The sequence below is a fragment of the Mesoplodon bidens genome (assembly GCF_964165515.1).
Source record: "Mesoplodon bidens genome assembly, chromosome: 7".
In the NCBI taxonomy this organism is placed as follows: domain Eukaryota; kingdom Metazoa; phylum Chordata; class Mammalia; order Artiodactyla; family Ziphiidae; genus Mesoplodon; species Mesoplodon bidens.
Genome location: NC_138164.1, coordinates 82,028,537 through 82,050,063, shown reverse-complemented (window position 1 = coordinate 82,050,063; position 21,527 = coordinate 82,028,537). Strand labels below are relative to the sequence as shown.

The following is a 21,527-nucleotide window of genomic DNA, read 5'->3' as shown; positions in this document are numbered from 1 at the left end:
TGTAACAAATACATAAGTGCATTTTGCATGATCAAGTAGCTTTGGCTTCCTAACCTCTGTAGGATGGGATATGCCAACTGTTTTAGTTGTGCTTTATTAAATGGTGATGAGTTTTAGCTCATATGAATCCAATGGGTAACTACTTGCTTCTACAGTTTTGACCAGTCAACCTTTAAATCACAAATGCAAGAATGGATAACTTGAATGGAAATGATGGAGTTTCACAACTTCTATAGATTGCACTTGGTGGTAACTTCATGAGTTTGTTTTGATTTCATTTTTAGAGCAAGACTTGCCTGGCTGATATGTTTACATGTTTACACCACGTTTTTAAAAAATTTTTTGTGCAATCACAATTAATTTAATCACAAACACTAAAAATAAATCCAGCAATTAGCTTTGTTATGAATAATCACCTCGGTCCTTATAAGTGTATGAGTCTTGTACGTCTTCTTGTACAAATTCCTCTTTCTTTTCCCAACCATTAGGCCAACCTCCATTGGCTTGTGTTGTGGCACCGTAAGACTTGGTGGTACCATAATTTATATAATTTTGAGTAATGTCCCCTGTTTCTTCATCAAGCTCATCTTCGTGGATAAATCCACATTTTTCTTCACTTGTTTCCTCAGGGTCTGCCCAGGGTTGCTTCTCTCCTGAGGCGAATATTGCATAAAATATAACTCCACCATAGTGGACCAGGGCAGCGATCAGGAAGACATACTGCCACTCTTCACGTGACTGCAGTGACAAAAAGTGGCACTGTGAGAACAAACTCCCCATGTTTGAAAAGCCTAACATCTCTGAATGTTCCACCATCAAGCTTTTCATAAAATGCTATCTTCAGGGGAAACACCTGTTCTGATCACACAAAGCAAACAATGTGATAGAAATGTTCTATAATACTATGACTTTCATTCAAAAATTAAAAAATAAATTTTAATCTAAAGTTCTGAAATAGAACTCCAAATATATCCAAGGTCTGCTAATTTTTAAAATATTCATAACCTATCTTTTAATTTCCATTGAGTTACTTATTTTTTCTCCTACTTCTTTTATTTACTTTTGGTAAACCATAATCTAGAAACTCTACCTATAAAGACAAATAGCTGATAACAATATTCTTCCATCAATTACTGCAGAGAAGTCTGAATTGATGTTTACAAATAAAGTTCAGAAGACTTCCACTTGTTTATACTAATGAGCTAGGTTGTTGTTGTTTTGCCTCACCAGGAATATCAGAAATATTAAAAGGTGTTGAAAAGCATAACACTTATTGGTTGAGGAAGAGGGTTCCCTCAGAGCTCTTAGAGAGAAATTCTCTTCTGAACCTCAGTTATCTCCCCTACTCAGAGGTGTGGTGACTGGATCACAAAGAGAATGCCAAAGAGAATATTTTAATGCTTTTCCCCAACCATGAGAGAGATATTCTACAAATGAACATCGCTTTTGCTATATCTTACCTTATTTTTTGTCATTGCACCAACAATAATAGGGCAAACCATTCCTGACAGTGTGCCAACACCATTTGAAATGCCCATTAAGATACTGGCATATCTTGGAGCAATATCCAAGTGGTTAACATTGAAGCCTGAAATACACACAGAAGATGTGACTCAGAGAATCCCAAACTTCTAAGAAGTGGGTGACTATAGAATATCCTCTACCACATTCACCACCTTCCTTAAAAGATACCAGGTTCATAGCATGTGCTTAATAACTACTTTTTGATAATTTAGCTCAGGGATATAATGAGAATGAAAGGAGGTATGATTTGTTATCCAATACTTAATATGTGATAGTCACTCCACAGAGAGGAGGAGATATTCACTTAAAAAAAAGAGTAAGGGGGCTTCCCTGGTGGTGCAGTGGTTGAGAGTCCGCCTGCTGATGCAGGGGACAGGGGTTCGTGCCCCAGTCCGGGAAGATCCCACATGCCGCGGAGCGGCTGGGCCCGTTAGCCATGGCTGCTGAGCCTGTGCATCAGGAGCCTGTGCTCCTCAACGGGAGAGGCCACAACAGTGAGAGGTCCGCGTACCGCAAAAAAAAAAAAAAAAAAAAAAAGGGTAAGCAGGGGAAAAATGAGTAGTGAGTCGTAACATATCCAAATAATAATTTCTAAATGTTTTATCAGTTTTATTTTCTAGTGGAAATATGTTGAGTAAACCTTCTCAACATTCAAAATGTTAAAGGGGAAAGTAGAATGTATAGACTTTTTATCACTAACAAAAGTCAAAGTGTTACAAGTACATATTTTTTTTAAAAGTATCTTACCAGAGATAGCAAATCCACTGAATCCCACTGCAAGTACCAAGAACGAGATTGCTACCCCTCTAGTATGAGAATAACCAACAACCAGAAGCAGCGTTGCTTCCATGCCAAAACCTTCAGAAACAGACACATGAAAATATTTCAGAAATTTATGTAAATTCTTCTGATGAGTCAAAACTGTTAAAAATGATCACACATCAGCACTTGACCTAGCAAACCACTTCAGGGAGTCTATATTAAAAAATAATAATAACAGGAATAATTTATGCACAGAGGTTACTGAAGCCTTCTTTGTGTTTTAATAAAAACATCAAAAACAACCATAAGTTTCAATGGTGGGAAAGGTAAAGTTAGTCATGCAATTATTTAAAACTAGGAGTTATGAAAATTTGAAGATGGGAGAATGATTATGAATGAACAATGAGGGTGCAAATTTAACAGCATATTTGATATGCATGGAAAAAGTTGACTCACTCATGTCAGTTGGAACTTCGTGAAATAAAAACATGTTCTTAACATCACTTAAGTACTTACCACCACAATTCATGATCTTTCTTACTGTAGTAGTTGAAAGAATTTGCTTGCTTCTTAGAAAATCTGCAATCTGCCCTCCAATAGGCACAATAATTGTCATTACTAAGTGTGGCACAGCAGATAGCATGCCAACCTGATGAAAAACAGAAAGGGGAGAAATATACGTGACCATAAGTAATATGGGCAATTTAATAGTCTCATAAGCTCTTTGTGGACAAGGAAGAAAAGAAATACTGTCTCTAAATGACCACTTACCTACTTAGTCCCAGAATAAGCAAAAACTTCCACAGAATAAATGAGAAAAGCTAAGCAAATTTACTTTGATGCCTTTTTATCTTCTAGAAGATAATACTTTTTTTCTGAGTCAGTAAATTTTGAGCTTATGAGTAAACTATCCTGAATTTTATCACAGAGTGATTCACATTTATATATCCATTTTATAGTCTTAAATATGTTTGCAAAAAATCATCATTATCAAGAGAGTGGGAGAGAAAGAGACAGAGTCAGAGAGAAGAGAAATACATTAAACAAACCTTGAAGAGCCTATTTTAAAATTCATTTTAATTTATAATAAGGCTAAAACCCTAATTCCATTTTAAATATACATCTCTTATGAGTTTATATTTCATTTCTAAAGATTAAGAGCCCAGAAAAATGCAGATCAATTCTCAATTTTAGGCATTTCCTTGTCAAATACCAATACTTGGTCACATTGTCATAGAGCGGTATATAGTTTCTGTACTAATTTCATACTAAATGGCCCAATCTAAAGCCTAACCTGCCAGCATCAATTCAACACACATGTTTTGATCAATAATTATGTGTAAGACATTGTCCTCTGGACATCATGGGGGCAGAAATTATGAACAAAATACATGTTAATTGTATATTATCACATATATGGACTTAGTAAATTTTGTATATATAAAGATACAAGGAAGATTTTTACTAAGTATACTTTGAATTGCAATTCCTGGAAAATGGTAAGTATTAGATAAATGTTTATTATTTGTATAAACATGCCCTTCCGAACTAGATTACTGAAGGTTTGAGAAAAGATTACATTTTATAATGCTGTATACTGTGGTATCACAACCATGGACTTGGTATGGTTAGTGATTAATTGAGGTAGTAAAAGACTCTAAAATACCTTAAATATCCAAGTGCTTTAATTCTATCTTTCACTCCAGATGGAAAAATTTTAATATTATTATTCTCAGTGCATTGACAAAGAAACTCTGACTTAGGAGTGTTATGACATTCTCAAGGGGTTGAGAAGTTTTATATATGAGTATAGGCTGAGACTCTGTGTGTGTGTGTATGAAAAAGCCATTGCACTTGTGGTTTTGTCTACAGGATACTCAATTTAACTAAGGTTGGTTAGAACCATTCACCATGCAAATATTTTAGTTCACTTAAATTTTGTTGCACTTCTGAAAGATGGTCTTAATACCGTTATTTATAGGTAAGAAAACTGAGGATGACAATTATTCAAGAGCAGGCCCAAGACTATATTATGTATCAGCAGTCTCTTGCAGAGCTTGGATTTGGGACCAAGTCAGCCTGGCTCCAAAGCCCATGCTTTATTTCCTCAATCACCTCCTTTTCACATTTTTCAGGTTAAGTCAGTACTTTTTTTTAACCAGTATAATTAAAATCTTCAGGCCAATCTGTGTGTGTAGAATTTATCCAAAATTTTAGTTAAAAATATAGTAAGTGAATCAGAACAACATATCTGATTATATTTAGTTTTTGCAAGAAATCGTTGCTTTTACTCAGGCATTTTCAATTAATTGGAGCTACAAGGCCAGAATGACCACACAGTTTCATTAACATCAGTTGGCTCCTTCACTCTCCCCCACGAGACCTGACTTTATTAATAGCCTCTCAGTGTCATATTTGTCCTAGATTGTGAAAATGGACTCACACCTCCAGCAGCCTTTGTTGAGAGGTATAACACCTCTCAGAGCTCCCAAAGGCTACCCTGCAATATTTGATCAGCTCCAGAGAGAGGAGCCCTGTCTAAAGCAGTCATTCTTCTCAAGAATGGAGGAAACAGTTTCCTTAGAAACAGGGATTACAAAAGAGCTCTTAGAATAGAGACTCCTAAATTCAGGTTTTCTTCAGTTCCAGGCCTTAGATAGTCTTTCAAGTAGAGACATAATATGAATAGCGAGCCCAGCTGGACTTACGTAATGACATGAAGAGAAATAGCGAGTCCATGGCCTGTATAGACAAATGGATTCAGCAAAGGGCTTGGCACAAGGATGGCATTGAACAAATACTTGTGAAATGCTTAAATGAATTACGGTTTACCTGAATTTGAATGGCATAGTAAAGGGAATTGAAACATAAATCAAAGGATATGGGCTTACACTTGATTCTGTCACTTATTGTTAGCTTGGCCTTAAGCAATTTAAATACCTTCCCTAGTCTCTGTTTCTCCGTCATTTCCATAGAAATGACGAAAGTTATCCAGCTGGTAGACCAAACAAGGTTGTTCATGAGTATGAAAGGACCTTGTAAATTTCATATAAAGTAGTATTTTTATGTTCATTTTATCCTTCTAAAAATCTCAAAGTGATTATATTTTCATAGCGACAAATAAATGTCTGTAGCATTGAGAATGCTGTGCTATAATTGGAAATGTATTATTTTTGTCTACACCACCAAGCTGTGAACTCTTGAGGAAAGGAACCACGTTTTTATTTCTGAATCTAACACATAAATCTTCACATATCATGTTCCACAAATGCCTGCTAAATGATTAAACTGGATAAATAACATACAAGAATGTTTTCAGATATTTTTGCTATCCTCAAATCTTTTAGCCAGACAGATTTCTGAGAGCATTGAAGAAGAGTTAGATTGATAATGATATAAATAAAATTCTATTTTAATAAAATAATTTTTGTTCACTGTTGTATTGTCTTTGACCTGAAACTTAAAGGGAATTATGTTTATTTACAGGGAAAAGGCTATATTGCTGCCCACCTCAACCAGGATGTAAGCTCTATGAGGGCAGAGACTAGGTCTGTTTTGTCTGTTCCCAGCAACAAAGAGCCGTTTCTATCAGGCACTTGATTGTAGAAGGCACTCAAACACCTTACTTAGTCTTTGTTTATTAGAAGTTATTTGTTGAACAAATAAATGAATAACTCATGAAATTTAGAAGGTAAAATCTTGGCAAAGGAACTTAATAGTCACTTAAGTACAAAAATAATGCTTTAGTTAAAGAAGGATAATTTTTACATACCTTGCTGATTTCAAATCCAAAGACTTCCTCAAAATATGCTGGTTGACTAATAAGCAATAAATAAAAAGTCCAGCTTCTGCAGAAGTTTGCAACAATTATTGCATAGACTGGCATAGATGTAAAAAATTTCCTCCATGGAGTCCTGAATTTCTGAAATCCCAAAAAGAGAGCCATTCTGACCATTATAAATATTTTCTAACTTAAATGGGAATAATAGATACTTCGCATTTTTAGGATATGTATGTTGGGGCATGAGTAGGAGGTAGGCAGGTGGTAGTGAATCATTAATTGCAACAGTCCAGTCAACCTTAGCTGCATGAATAATTGTTGAAAGAAGAAAAAAAAAGGATATCAGTATCTCCTTCTGATTAAATTGATTTAGTTTTAGAAATATACAAGATTCTATATTTATAGAAAAGTAATTCCAAAAACTTAGATCCTAGTTTCCAAGATCTTTGTTTTGTTTTGGCAGTGATAGATCAGGTCTCAGCTAAAACTCACTGCCGAATCAGTGACCTTGTTGGTATCTGACATATTTTATTTAAAATGTTGAAAATTCAATGTATCAATAGTTAGGAGGAGAAAAATAAGAAGAATTAAGAGTGCAATAGTCTAGACCCTATCAAAAGTCAATGATAACATTACCTAACTACAAATTCTCTTGACAGCCAGTGCATATCAGTATAAACTCTGTGACACTGGAGTGCAAGATTCGGTAAAATTCACATGGTATACACCTGGGTTAAAGCATGTGGCCACCCAGCACACCATGGGTACATCATAACTAGTTATTTATGATATTCAAGACATTCAAAATTAACTTAAATATGATTGGCTTTGCTTATGACACTCAAAAAATTACACCTAGTATACTTAAAGATCCTGTGTATGCCCAAATATAAAACAAGTATCTACCCCAAGACTAATATTTTTAGACCTTAACATATCTCTCATAGTTCCAAACACTTTCTCAATTCTTTATTTTGAACACTGAAATACTGTTTGGTGAAGAAACAATAGCCTACTATAACTGTGTTTAATGCTAGCTTTGGATTATTAACCTGACCAAATCAGTAAAAGAGGTGGCATACATATTTTACACAGATTTAGTAATTATTCCTGGTTATAGAACCTCATAATTGCTAGTATTAATTGTGAATCTAATGAAACTTCTTACAGATCACTTTAAAGAAATAGAGTAGGAAGATATATTGTGGTGATCACAAGGAACAAATCAAAACACAAAAACCTGTCCTAATAATAAACAGTGAGTATTGTGGCTTTAGATAAAAGTTCTAGTGACACCATCATAGATGGATTCAAAAAGTGCAGAGTTAAAAGAATTTTTTCTGATGTGTTCCAGAAAAGTGGTGCCAGATGAATCTACTTATTTCAAAGATGGCCAAATGCAGGAATGTCTATTATAGCATTATAGTTGAATAAGTAATAACTTCAGAACATTATAAGAAGAAAATATTTTTTTCCTGCTGAGAAGGTGTTTTTAATTCATACCAGGATCATCTCTATTAAGTACTTTCTCTTCAGGCTGCAAAACATTTCAACAAATATAAGAGAAAAATGTCTAATCATATATCTTTAAAAATTGTTGGTAGCTGTAGGAGGGCTTATGGTATTCTGATAACATTCTATTTACTGAACTGGCTGTTTGCTTCACAGGTGTGTTTAGTTTATAAAAAATCAGCAAGCTAGTTGCTTATGATTTGTGCACTTTTCTGTATGTATTTATATTTAATTATCTTGTAAAGAAAAAATAGAGATTTAAAAGACATTAGAGTCAACTGCAATATGTGATCCTTAATTGGATCCAGACTCAAAACAAATGGCTACAAAAGACATGAATATTGACTAGGTATTAGGATTTGAGTCGGGTATCAGAAACTTGAAAATGATCTAGTTATTAGATAATGTTAGAGAATTATTTTCAGTTGTGTTAGGTATGATGATAGTACTTAGACTGTGAAGGAGAATATTCTTATTTTTCTAGAGATGCATGTATTTTTGGGTAAAGAGTTATGATGCCTCATTTATTTTAAAATCGTTCAGCAAAAAGAAAAGTGAAATAAATAAGGCAAGATGTTAAAAACTTGTTTCTATACAGTGGATATATGGATGTTCCTGTTACTGATTCTTTCAATTATTATTGAACTTGATCACAATAAAAAGCTCAAAATAACTAAAGTACAAGTCCTATTCCCACTTGATCTCATTTTTAAATTTACTTCAGGAAAGTAAAAAACATCAGTAAGAAGTAAAATATTGTGTCTAGAAACACAGTAAGGTCTAGAAAATGGGGAGTTTGAGCTTATCTATACTGTTTTATCGATCTATCAATTATTCCTTTTTGGGTAATTTCCAGAAATTGGTTTTCAATTAGACTAAATTTCTTATTGTTTTAAAAAATTTATGCCTGACCTGGACACACAACCTCTCGAGAACTGGTAAATAAAAGAAGTATATTTGATCACTGAAGATATGGGCCAATCAGACTATTTTTGACTAGAAATTGAAGCGAAGTACTGAACTCACCATAGATTAGTCTATGTTTAGATTCCATTCAGAGCAACTGGAGCTGGTGGGCACCAGAGCTTACTGCCAACATCCATACCACCCCGCACATCACCACTTGCTTCTTGAGTAGCTACCATTAGAAAGAAATGACCAGTCTCTTTACAGAAGGAAACAGGAAGGGCACGTTCTAATGCCACTCTATTTAGCTAATGGAGCAATTATAATGTAAGGTTTTTTTTTAAGTACTGGTTTAACTTCTGAATGATATCCAATATGGCATTTTTCTTATTCATTATAGGCCAAGATACCCTCAGCAACAATGGGTGACAGACCTTTTTTTTTTTTACCTAGGATGAGATGTCAAAGACAGGCCTTCCCTAATAAATGAAGTACAGAATCAGAGCTGAAATAAAATACAGGTGAAATTGGAGGGAAGATTTTAAAAGAAAGAGAAGCATAATGCATGAGGGGCACTAGTTCCTCAGCCAATGTAACTTCCTCAGCCAGAGTAACTTCCAGCACTTAGCATAAAGAAATTGAGTTACTGATTAGGTGTTGAATTACTGAACCTGTCTAAATACATTACTTTTGCTTAACAGTTTTCTTTTCTTTTCTTTTTTGTAGCATCAGATGGCTATTCATGAATTACTATTTATGATGTATTAATATGTGTGCTAAAATATTTACTTATTGATATACAACTGCATTTCTCTCTACATCAGCAAATCCTCCCCAAGAAACTAATAATCAGAAAAAGGCTTCACAACATTATCTTTATAATACTTGATCTTCATATAGTAGTCCTAAAAAATTGGTAACATTTTATCAATAAAAATGTTATATTATATTAAGAATACTTTTCAGGTTAGCTACCTATGGTTGGCATGCTAATGCTTACTAATGTTAGTGTTTACTAAATCACATAGAAATACACATGTATAAAACTTAGATTTAGAATATTCAATGAACAAAACTAGCCCTTTTCATGACTGTGTTAGGTGATTTGATATTTCCTATAATCTAAATTTAACAAATATTCGTTGAATTTGTTTCAATTATGAGCTATGTTGAACTGTTTTTAAAAACTTGCTGAGGTTTAAAGTCATAGCTATAATTCAGTTGAAATTTGAAGATGCATAAGAAAAGATAAAGAAAAGAAAAGAAATCATAGATGGAAGAAGTAGCAATCATTTCTAAGTCAGGGAATATGCATGGAGTAAAGAAAACAATCATGATTGATACCAAATTAGTTTTGTTGAATAGGGACTCATAAAATAATCTTGTTGGTCGAAGGGAGGTGAGATGGAGAACAAGAATAGGAATATACACCATAATAAAGTTCTTACTTCCATTGCACCTAAAAGATTTGCACTCTCTCCAATGCTTTCTTCTATGTACCTACGTTCTTCATCTGTAATAGTAGGATGCTTTGCAGGACTCTCATAAGACACCAAAAGCCAAAACATGTACCAGATCATTCCAAAGCTTCCTGAAAGCAAAATTTCAAAAGGAAAAGCCATCATAAATACTTCCATTTAACAGTCATTTACTGGAATAAAACTACAATAATCTTGTGATATTCCATAGAATATGAATTCAAGCTTATGTTTCTCCAAATGAATCTAGCCATCTCTGCTTGTCTTTTGCCACCAGACTTCAAGCATCCTGAAGATTGGTCCTGTAGTTTTATTCCTTTGTCACTATTAAATAATGTGGATACACAGGAAATTCACAATAAACAATTATTGAATGGTGTAGTTTGGAGCATGTTCATACATCCAACAAAGATTTACTGAGAAGCTATTCTTCCAGGCACTCTGCTGAGTGAGAGAAATATGATAAATAGGACAAAAGTCCTGTCCTCAAAAAATTTCTCTAGGAGTGAATCCTTTTATTTTTGTCTGTTTTTAATATGTGCCAGTGGTCTGCATTTCCAGGCAAAAGAAATGCTTGTTTCCCTCTCCTGTTAGCACTTCCAGATCTAGTAAACAGACTATTAAATAAAATCTAGAAGAATATTTTAGCCTGAATAACTATTATACATGAAAAATGGCCTTCTGTAATTAATGTGATAACATTCTGCAGTGTATGTGACTGTATACCACAGCACATACTATCGCCTATTGATCATTGTTTGGGCAGATGAAACTTATGAATTCCGATATAATAAATATACTACTGCAAGTTCTTTTTCATCCCTTTATATAGCACTCTCACCATTAAAATATGCCCTTATTGTGCAATATAAATCTGAAGCATTAATAATAGAATATTTTCACATAATTTATTCTGGTTTCCCAGCAACTGACCATTTCATTTCTGCCTCATGCTGTTCTATTTTCCCCCTGGGTAACAATATAAATGTCCCTGATCTCTATAATACTGTTTTGGGTTTTTTTTTACTATTCAATCTCCAAGTGTTCCTGAATACCATAACTTCTGATGTGTTGTGCCCTTTTAATTACTGAACATGACAGCAAACACTATTTGGAATCAGATGGTGTATGAAAATTTGGTTTAGTGTAGCAGTTATGGAGTATGGTTCTTCCCAGATGAGATTCCTGGCTGTGTCATTCATTAGTTACATCTTCTAATCAGTAACTAAATCCCTGAAAATCTCCGCTATGAAATAATTCCTTTTTTTTATAAGATTGTTGCAAACAGAAGTTAAAGGAGGTAATACATAAGGCAGCTAGCACAGAGGATGGCACAAAATAAGCACTCAATAAATGAGAACTCTTGTAATTTAGTAATAATTATCATTTCCACTAACTGAATACATCTAAAATGCCAGACACTCAGCTAATGGCTATATATGCATTATCTTTTTTTAACTTAAGCTGCCATATGGGTCTTATCTCATTAATTTTTAAAATATGAATATTGAATGTGTAGCTCAAAGACCAAATTTTTGTTACACACAGCAAGTAAACAAGTACTATTATATGACATTTTCAGATTAATATTTAAACTTTGTAGCATTCAATGATAAATACTGAGATGTAACTTGAAATAATGAGGTTGGTTTTCATGAGTCCTTTGTGGAAATTAATATTCTTACTTTAAAGTCACAGCACATCTTCAATTAAGTAATGGACTAAGGCACAAATCAGATAATTTAATGGATGGCAATACCAACTTGTAATATATACCCTATAAGTAAGTGCTTTAAACCTCTTTGAATTATGGGCTTTTAAAAAAGTCAAACAAAAGGTATGGATTAAAATCTGATAAAAAGATTTCCCTAGGGCTTCCCTGGTGGCGCAGTGGTTGAGAGTCCGCTTGCCGATGCAGGGGACGCGGGTTCGTGCCCCGGTCCGGGAGGATCCCACATGCCGCGAAGCGGCTGGGCCCGTGAGCCATGGCTGCTGAGCCTGCGTGTCCGGAGCCTGTGCTCCGCAATGGGAGAGGCCACAGCAGTGAGAGGCCCGCGTACCGCAAAAAAAAAAAAAAAAAAAAAAAAAAAAAAGATTTCCCTAGAACACAAAAATATGTACAAGTACATGTATGGCTTACCATTTAGGGCATTCATGAATCCAAAATCCAACCATGGCTTTTTTTTTTTTAACATCTTTATTGGAGTATAATTGCTTTACAATGTTGTGTTAGTTTCTGCTGTATAACAAAGTGAATCAGCTATATGTGTACATATATCCCCATACCCACTCCCTCTTGAGTCTCCCTCCCACCCTTCCTATCCCACCCCTCTAGGTGATCACAAAGCACCGAGCTGATGTCCCTGTGCTATGCAGTTGTTTCCCAAAGTGAGAGAGTAGCACTGACACATATACATTACCAAATGTAAAATAGATAGCTAGTGGGAACCAACCATGGCTTTTGAACCAGGATAAGAGACCCTACCATAAAGTACATTTAATAACATTCTGCAAATACAAGAACTTGCTTTGATGAGAACATTTCAAAATTATAATGGCTCATAGCAAATTTGGAAGCAGCCAGGTCCTGTTCTGCTCGCCATGACTTCATTAATCTTTCAGATTCTCCTGCCCATGTTCAAAAATGGTATTAATCAGTGACAACATCAGTTGGAATCCAGATCTCTTATATTTCTTCTTTCTTTTTTATTAAAAAAGCTTCTCTTAGAGAGAGACTAGAGAGATACTTTCAAGTAGTAAGCTTCCAGGTTCTGGTTAGAAAGTGAACAGAAAGGGAGTTTGGACTTTGGGTTTCGTGTCATTTTTTTTCCCACTTAATCTTCTTTAATTCTGGGGAAATGTGGACTAAAATGTGCTGCCGCTGCAGCTGACTGCTAATATTTCATCACAAAATTGAATTTTTGCATTAGCACTAATATCACCTTTCAGCTTTCTACCCCTATTGAGTCTTGAGGAAGAAGGATTAGGGAAATGACCAAAAAAGCAGTAGCAAAAAAAGAGAAGTGGGTGTATCCCAGCTTCTTCCTCTTAATCAGCTTTGAATCAAGAGCTAATTTAATTATTTCATAATCAAGGACAACACATACCTTACAAAGTTTCCATCAGCAATGTTGTTGCTTTTAAAAACAAAAAATAACAGTGTAGAGAAAATCACAGAGATAAAACATTTTCCTTGATCTTCTCAGAATAAAAGGAAAGGAATCTTAATGAAAAAATAATAATTAGCAAACACAGTATAGTCACAGATCTATCTTACTGTTTTAGTTTACGCACATTTCTTTTAACTCTATTGTATAGAAATGCAACATACCATAGACATAGAATACTGAAGACCAGCCAGTATACTGTACAAGAATGCCAGCTAAAGGCATTGCAATCACAGCTCCAGCATAGGAACCTAAAGTAGAAGAGAAAATGGGAGGAAGGTAAGTGAAATCAATAAAATTCTTGACTTCATTTCATGTTCCTTGGTTGGATCACACAAACACACCCTTGCACACTTGGGTGCGTGTGCACTCACACCTATGCACATCCAAACACATACATATGTCTATGTACTTAGCCTTAGGAGTAAAAGACTATGCAAGTGAATATTACCTACATACCCAAGTCAGATAAATAAAAACAATACAATACTATAATTAAAAAAAAACATTTAAAAGACTATAATAAAAATTATTCATGAATATATTTGAAAACCAGATGAAATGAACCAACTACTATAAAATACAAAATGTAAGAAGGAATAGAGGATTTGAGGAGACCAATAATAATTACAGAAATTGAAATGGTGGGTCAAAAACCTTTCCTCACGTATACAGACAGACACACCACAAATGGTTTTACAGGTGAGCTTTACCAACTTCCAACTCTTATCAAAGTTGTTCCTAAGCTTTTACCTGCCATAACTATATCTGCACATAATACTCACCACAAAAAGAGGTGGTTGCCAGTCTACTCCTCTCTAGAGGAGGGGCCCATTTGCTCCATATCCCATGACATGCTGGGTAGGTGACGCCCTATGATGGGAGAAGATATCCATCACCATTTAGGATGCAGGATCATTGGAAAATAAGTACCTTCACTTCTCTGATGCAATGCTGTTTCCTTAGAATGGGTGCAAGGTCTTAGGGAAAGCTGCCACTCATGGGCCTTTCTTTGCTCATTCCATGAAATTCCATTTTAAAAACTTTCAACCCAGACCAGGTAAGACATGGCCTCTTTTTTAGTCACCTGTTCAAATTCTTCCCACCCTTCAAGGCTTCCTGCTACCTCAAGTTTCTTCTGATTAAGGCCAAAGAAAAGATCCTTTATTACTCAGTTCATCTGCAATTCTGAACAGTTTGAGTAATTTGAGAGACATTTTTGTGAGGCGTTAAATTCAGTTATTCCTAAGTATAAGGAATCCCTACAGAGGATGGTGATGCTTAGATCCTTGAAGGTCATACTTCCTGAAATTAGTGTCTAGAACTTAAAACCTTTAAAATGTTCTTTTTCTGTTATCTTGATCCTATCATTTCTTCTTTCTTTATGGAGAGACAGGAAATTGTTTTCAGTGCCTTAACACTTTATCTGGATTGTCTACTCCCACCATACTCCATGGAAAGAGAAGGGGCAACAGGTATGCCATTCTCAAGTTTTTAAATGATGTTCTTTCAAAGGCTACAGGCTGATGGAGCAAAAGTCAATCATTAGAGTTAGATGCTAAAAGTATACATTCAATGAAATGTTTTAGTGAAAACTCAGATCGTGATTTAAAGCCAACAGGGACTTGTTATAAAACTCTCCAAAGGTATTAATCCAAGGTTATCACCAGCAGAGGATGGACTCAAAATTTTTATCACAGCACATTAACAAAAGTGCCTGTTTTTTTTTTTAAGTCAAATAGTCACTAGACATTTCTTTAGCACCACTAAATTCTAGAGAAGTGGGGGTAGGCAGTCACAGTTGTAGTTTGTCATCATTTAAAGACAACTGATTTCTAATTTTCCAATTTTTTTAGCACTCTGTAGATACAACCTAATAAAATATATTTATTTGTAGATCAAAACAAAGATAATCTTCTGATTCTTACTAGCATGCCAACCTTAAAGTGATGTCATCCTGTAGTTGCATACCTCAACAAGTCCCTGCAGTATCCTAACAAAGATGACACACCCATAATGCACTCTGGCTGCTGATGGGATTAGCATATTCAGGGTAGAGGTAAGAAGTATGGCAGCTCCAAAAACTCTGAAAAATAAAAGGAGTTAATAGATATACATTTCTCAGATCAAGTTAATTGCAAGCAATTTTAAGGTAGACTGTTTTTTTCTAAAAGAATAAGAATGTTCTGGGGCTTCCCTGGTGGTGCAGTGGTTGAGAGTCTGCCTGCTAATGCAGGGGACACGGGTTCGAGCACTGGTCTGGGAAGATCCCACATGCCACGGAGCAACTGGGCCCGTGAGCCACAACTGCTGAACCTGCGTGTCTGGAGCCTGTGCTCCGCAGCAAGAGAGGCCAAAATGGTGAGAGGCCTGCGCACCGTGATGAGGAGTGGCCCCCACTCGCCGCAACTAGAGAAAGCCCTCGCACAGAAATGAAGACCCAACACAGCCAAAAATAAATAAATAAATAAATTTATAAAAATAAAAAAATAAAATAAATAAAAGAATAAGAATATTCTGAACTTGATTGGTTAGCCACTGCAAATAGATACTTGGACTACCTTGAATTGCTACGTCATTTGAAGCACAAGAAATAAAAGAAGGACCCAATAAATCTGGTTATACTTAATTTTATTCACTTTCTTCACAGATCTAATTACAAATTGCAGATAGATACTTAATCATTGTATATGTTTTTGGTCTATATATCAGTCTACAATATAAGGCACTTAAGGGCAAGAGCTTGTTTTTCAGATACACTTTTGTATCTCTAATGCATAGCACAGTGCCTGATTCGTAGTAGATGCTCACTGAAGAGTTGTTGAAGAAATAATAAATGCCTAAATGGAATTGTAACTCATGTGATACCATGAAGTATGGTAAATATGATTCCATTCATAAAATTTTATGAAAAAAATCTCATGATCAGCTCCCTCAGGACAGGTTTATAATAGAAATCATGATCAATTAATATATCTATCTCAGGTTTGTCTGTCTTTTTGTGTAGATGGGTAGGTGGTGGGATTCTGTCTGAGGCACACCTGTCCTTGCATAGATCTAAACAACAATTCAAAATTGCTAACACTTTTATCCATCTGCAAGTAAAAATTCCATTCCATCATCAACCAAAAAATCTCCCATAATGCTAATACTAAGCAAGAAAAACATCCCCTTAACTGGGTAAATTTAGAAATATTTTCTGGCAAAGAAATTTGGGGACACGTTTTATCTAATGAGCTAACCTGTGTGTTCTGTGCAAGTTTTTTCAAGTCAAACTTTGAGCCTTGGATTCAGTCAAGATTTGTTGCCTCATAGAAACTCTTATTTTTCCAAGGCCACATTGAAATGTAACTGTTAAAGATGTAAGTTTCTGAAAGGGGTCTTGATCATTATTAATCTGCTCCTGAAATTTGAGAAATGGCTTTATGAAGGGCTGAAGTGGATCAGCTCTTTTTCTATGAATCACAGACTGGGCCAAATACATTTATTTACTTGATGTAGCCTAATATCCTCCTGTCCTCAATGGCTTCTCCTCAGAGGTAACTAGTCACTCAGGAGGTGAATATTCTGTTCCATTCTTCCTCTGTGCTGTTTGTTGAATAGGTATCTTTGAGTCTGAGTCAAAGAATAACTTATTTCCTAAAAGTTTAGCACAAAATAGAAACTTTCTATTCCTAGAAATGCTTATTCCTATTAAAATGCCACACATGCAGTGATATTAAACTTCTGCCAAATATGGATTTATTTTTCAGAAAATAAATGCAAAAATCCCATAACCTGTCTTTATAAAATAAAAATCCAAAATTGTTATTTAAATTGATTTAAAATGTATTTTCATGCTTGATTACTTTCAAGTTGAAGGAATTTTCACCTCTTTTAAGACTGAAATCCACACGTTCTTGTGTGCAAACCCCAGAACACTTTGGAGGTTTCCTTTAGGGCTGAGAGGAACTAGATAGAAGGAAATGTATGTGGCAAGTTTCCGGGACCTAGTGGTAAATGGTACCTGATCCCAAAGCCTAATGAGGAAAACATATTTTTCCCCTGTTCTGGGAGTTTGAATGTTGAACATGTGCAACAGAGAGGATGAAGGCAGAAAGTGCAAATGACACAGGAGTTTTGGGCATATGGGTAGGCTGTCTTGATACGGAAAAACTAGTGTTGAGAGTATCTTTCTGTAGATCCATCCCATTTTGCTTATTATACTTGGTAATAATGAGACTGGGGCTGCTTAAGACATCAAGGATAAAGAGAACCAGAGCTACAGGGTGCTAAAGGGTTTTCAAAATTGTCTATATGAGTTATGCATCCACCCCATTCAGCCCTTTGGAAGAATTCCTTCAAACTGTCATCTATGAACCAGCTGCATTAGAATTCCCTGGAGTGCTATTAAAAATGCAGATTTCTCACTCCAGACTTTCCAAACCAGAATGTGCTAGGAGTGAAGCCTGGAAATCTGTTCTAATAAGTAGTCCAAGTGATCATTTTGCATGCTAAGTTTTACAAAAAAAATAAAAACAACAAAAAAGAACATTGTACTTTTTTTCTTTAAGCATGTCTTATAAATCTTTGTTTTGCTCACATCTTTCACCCTATTGCTTGTTAATTTGAATTAGCTTTCAAGCAGGTATGGCTGTATTACCTTTTTTTTTTTTTTTTTTTTTTTTTTTTTTTGCGGTATGCAGGCGTCTCACTGGTCTGGCCTCTCTCGCTGCGGAGCACAGGCTCTGGATGCGCAGGCCCAGCGGCCATGGCTCACAGGCCCAGCCGCTCCACAGCATGTAGGATCTTCCTGGACCGGGGCACGAACCCGCGTCCCCTGCATCAGCAGGCAGACTCTCAACCACTGCGCCACCAGGGAAGCCCTAAGAACATAGTACTTTTTAAAATCCAGGTTTATCTAACATGTGAATTCTTTTATAATACTGTACTTATTTTGAAAGAATGATGCATGATGTTTATTTTCTATGAATATAGCTTTTAATCATCAGTTTCTTTCTCCCTATTTGAAAGAGTTTAAAATACTGCTATCTCTAGATAAACTAGAGAGAGATGAATTTTATCCATTCTTTAGCTCAAGATTTCTCAACCTCCACACGTTGATATTTTAGGATGGTTAATTCTTTGTCATGGGATGTAGTCCTGTACATTGTATCATGTTAAGAGCACCCCTGACCTTTATGCACTATATGCCAGTAGCACATGCCTCCAAGTTGTGACAACCAAAAATGTCTCCAGCAATTGCAAAATATCCCCTGGGGGATAAAATCACTTGCTAGTAGAGCTAAATCAATTATGAACTATTTGTTACTCAACTCAGAGCTAAATTTAATAAGTGCTTATTTTACTTGCTAGACATGATGCTAACACTTCACATGCCATAAAACCCACAACCATCTAACAACCTAATGACATGGGCATTATTAATATACCCATCTTATAGATGAAGAAACTAAACCTGAGATAAGTGAAATCACTTGCCCAAGTTGTTAACCAGCTCTAGGTAGAGGAGCCTTGTTTCAAATCTAGTTTGTCTGATTCCAAAGTCAGTGGGTTTTGCCACTGGGATTTATATCTATTTATGCACATAATATGTAGTCCGTAATGTGTTTCAGTATTCTAACCGTAAATTTAAATAATCATCTTCACAAAGCTACTTGAAATCACACTATTATTCCTGAGATAAAATGTCAACAGATCACTTTAGATGTTTATTTTCCACTCTTACCCTGAATATAGTGTTTCCAATTATGTAATCTGTGACATTTCTAAATGCTTCCTACTTTTAACTTTCTTAATCTGTTTAACAATCCATTTTTATTATTAGTGGCCATTGCATCATAAAAATGGATTGACTGGGCTTCCCTAGTGGCGCAGTGGTTGAGAATCTGCCTGTCGATGCAGGGGATACGGGTTCGAGCCCTGGTCTGGGAAGATCCCACATGCCGTGGAGCAACTAGGCCTATGAGCCACAACTACTGAGCCTGCGCGTCTGGAGCCCGTGCTCCACAACGAGAGGCCACGATAGTGAGAGGCCCGCACACAACGATGAAGAGTGGCCCCTGCTCGCCATAACTAGAGAAAGCGCTCGTACAGAAACGAAGACCCAACGCAGCCAAAAATAAATAAATAAATAAATAAATAAAATTTTAAAAATGGATTGACTCTTTTCTAACTATTTAAGAATACAATCCATCGAACTTTTCAGAACTTAGTCTTCTTTTCTCCTTTCATGAAAATGATATCCAAATCCACAGCCAAGTTATTAAAATTATGGTTATCAAAATTCTTGGCCAATATGGGAAGACTTTACACTTTTTCTTGATGTACTACATACAGCCAAAACTGAAGCAGCCACTTCATTCAACACTCATTTATGCATTCACACTCCAAACCTCTGTGAGACTATATTTAAGGTACTGTGTTGAGGAGAAGGGAGCACTTACTATACTTTCTCCACCTACATTAATTCACTTAATCCTCACAACAACTCTCTGAGTTACACTTTCTTTTCATTTTATAAATCAGAGAATAGAGACAGACTGTGCAAGAAAAAAGCAAGCAATAGAGCTGATATTTGAATCCAGAACTCTCAGATACGGAAATCTGTAAATCTGCACTCTTTCATCTACATGATGCAACTAGGCAGCTAGAAAAAGGCAAGGATGTCCTTGGTGTAATAGAAGAGAAAAAGAAAGACAAGTAGCCAAGAGACAACATATGCCAAAGGGCAAAACAAGAGTACAAATGGAAAGCAAAGGAGAGAAAAGTCCATTCCAGCTGGGGTGACCAGGAAAGAAGTCCATCAGGAGGAAACTTTAAAGTTGGGCTTTGGAAGATTAATCTAAAAAAGAATGAAGAAATTCCAAAGAGGAAATGGATCAGCAAAGTTTTGAAACATAGAAGAGATTACATTACATATCAAAAACTAGGGCAGTATTGAAAATGGCTGGACACAGTAGTACACGTGAGTAGAAGTAAGAACATCAGGAGTGAGATGATGAACAGGGAAGTCGTGAAGAGGGTTTGAGGAAATGTAGATAGGATAAGGAAGGCAAGAGAAGAGACCATAAGTCCATGACATCTTGGAGATGATGGAGTTTAGGGTGATCATAGAGGGAAGTCAATTATGCCCCTAAAGTCAAGTAAATATGAAGCTTACTGAAATTGAGGAGAGGAAACTATGAAGTCAGGGAGACAGAAGGTGACCAGCATGCATGTAAGTTCAAGTAAGATGAAGGCTTCCAGGGGAGTAAAGGGGCCAAGGTCAGTAAAGTTGGTAAAGAAAAAAAAGATGACATAAATAGTATACAGAAATTTTTGTAAAACTTTAGCTTTATTGCTTAATAACTATGTGACTGGAAAGTTACTTAATCTCTCTAGGCTTCTGATTCCTTGTCTATAAAAAGAGCAGTGTTGTGTAATGGTCTAGAGCATGGTTACTAGGCCAGACATCTGGGATTCAAAGCCCATTTCTGTTACTTATTAGTTGAGTGATCTTGAACAGTTTATTTTACTATCTATGCTTCATTCCTCATTTACAAAACATGGATATTTACAGAACCTATGAGTTATGACAAATTAAGCACCCAGAAGAATGTCTGGCATGTCCTAAGCATTTAAGAGGTATTAGTTGTTCAATGATTATATTAATCTATTATATTTCATAGGATTGCTGTGAGGCTAAATGAAATAATATACCTAAAAGGCTTAGTCTGGTGCCTGGCACATAAAAATAAATCCATAAATGTGAGTCAGTCAAGTAGAAATAATCATAGCCAATGGTGTTATGCTAGTGTGTGCCAGACACTATTCTAAATTCTCATTTTAAACTAAAAACTATATTAGAGGGCCACCACTACTATTCTTATTTCACAGATAAAATAACCAAGTCCCAGTGAGTTAAATAAGTTGCTAAGGTCACATAGACATTAAGTGGGGAACTATGACTTATAATGACTCAGTCTGGTTGTAGATCCTAGGTATTTAACCACTAAGCTCTATTGTACTTTAATAGGGGCAGAACTAATACTAGCACTAATAGTGCCAGCAGCAACAGATAAAATAACAAAAACTGTGAAAGACCAAAACATTATTGAAAGATGGATTGTCAAAGCAGTGGGGAGTGAGAGCAGAATTCTACTCTGTCCTTCCTATGGTTTGTTTGTTTGTCTATTTATTTATTATTGTTGTCTTACAACATTATATTAGTTTCAGGTGTACAACATAGTGATTCTATATTTTTATAGATTAAACTCCATACCAAGTTATTATAAAATAATGCCTATAGTCTCTGTGCTGTACTTACATCCTTGTAACTTATTTAATTTATACCGAGTAGTTGGCTTTGAAGTAAGTAGGTAAATGGAGAGGCTTATTTCAGGAGGGTTGTCTTTT

At 35.5% G+C, this 21,527-nt stretch overlaps 1 protein-coding gene across 1 annotated transcript in view; it reads right to left on the bottom strand.

Moving 5' to 3' along the window:
• Nucleotides 1–402: 402 nt before the first annotated feature.
• Nucleotides 403–21,527, bottom strand: part of SLC17A6 (solute carrier family 17 member 6) — a gene marked incomplete at both ends in the record, with an annotated part of 37,015 nt that continues 15,890 nt past the window's right edge. Inside the window, 9 exons of the mRNA XM_081239304.1 lie at nucleotides 403–738; nucleotides 1,461–1,588; nucleotides 2,272–2,382; nucleotides 2,803–2,935; nucleotides 6,059–6,208; nucleotides 9,934–10,076; nucleotides 13,295–13,381; nucleotides 13,916–14,003; nucleotides 15,102–15,216. Coding sequence (XP_081095430.1) covers nucleotides 403–738; nucleotides 1,461–1,588; nucleotides 2,272–2,382; nucleotides 2,803–2,935; nucleotides 6,059–6,208; nucleotides 9,934–10,076; nucleotides 13,295–13,381; nucleotides 13,916–14,003; nucleotides 15,102–15,216 — 1,291 coding nt within the window. The remainder of the gene's footprint in view (nucleotides 739–1,460; nucleotides 1,589–2,271; nucleotides 2,383–2,802; nucleotides 2,936–6,058; nucleotides 6,209–9,933; nucleotides 10,077–13,294; nucleotides 13,382–13,915; nucleotides 14,004–15,101; nucleotides 15,217–21,527) is intronic.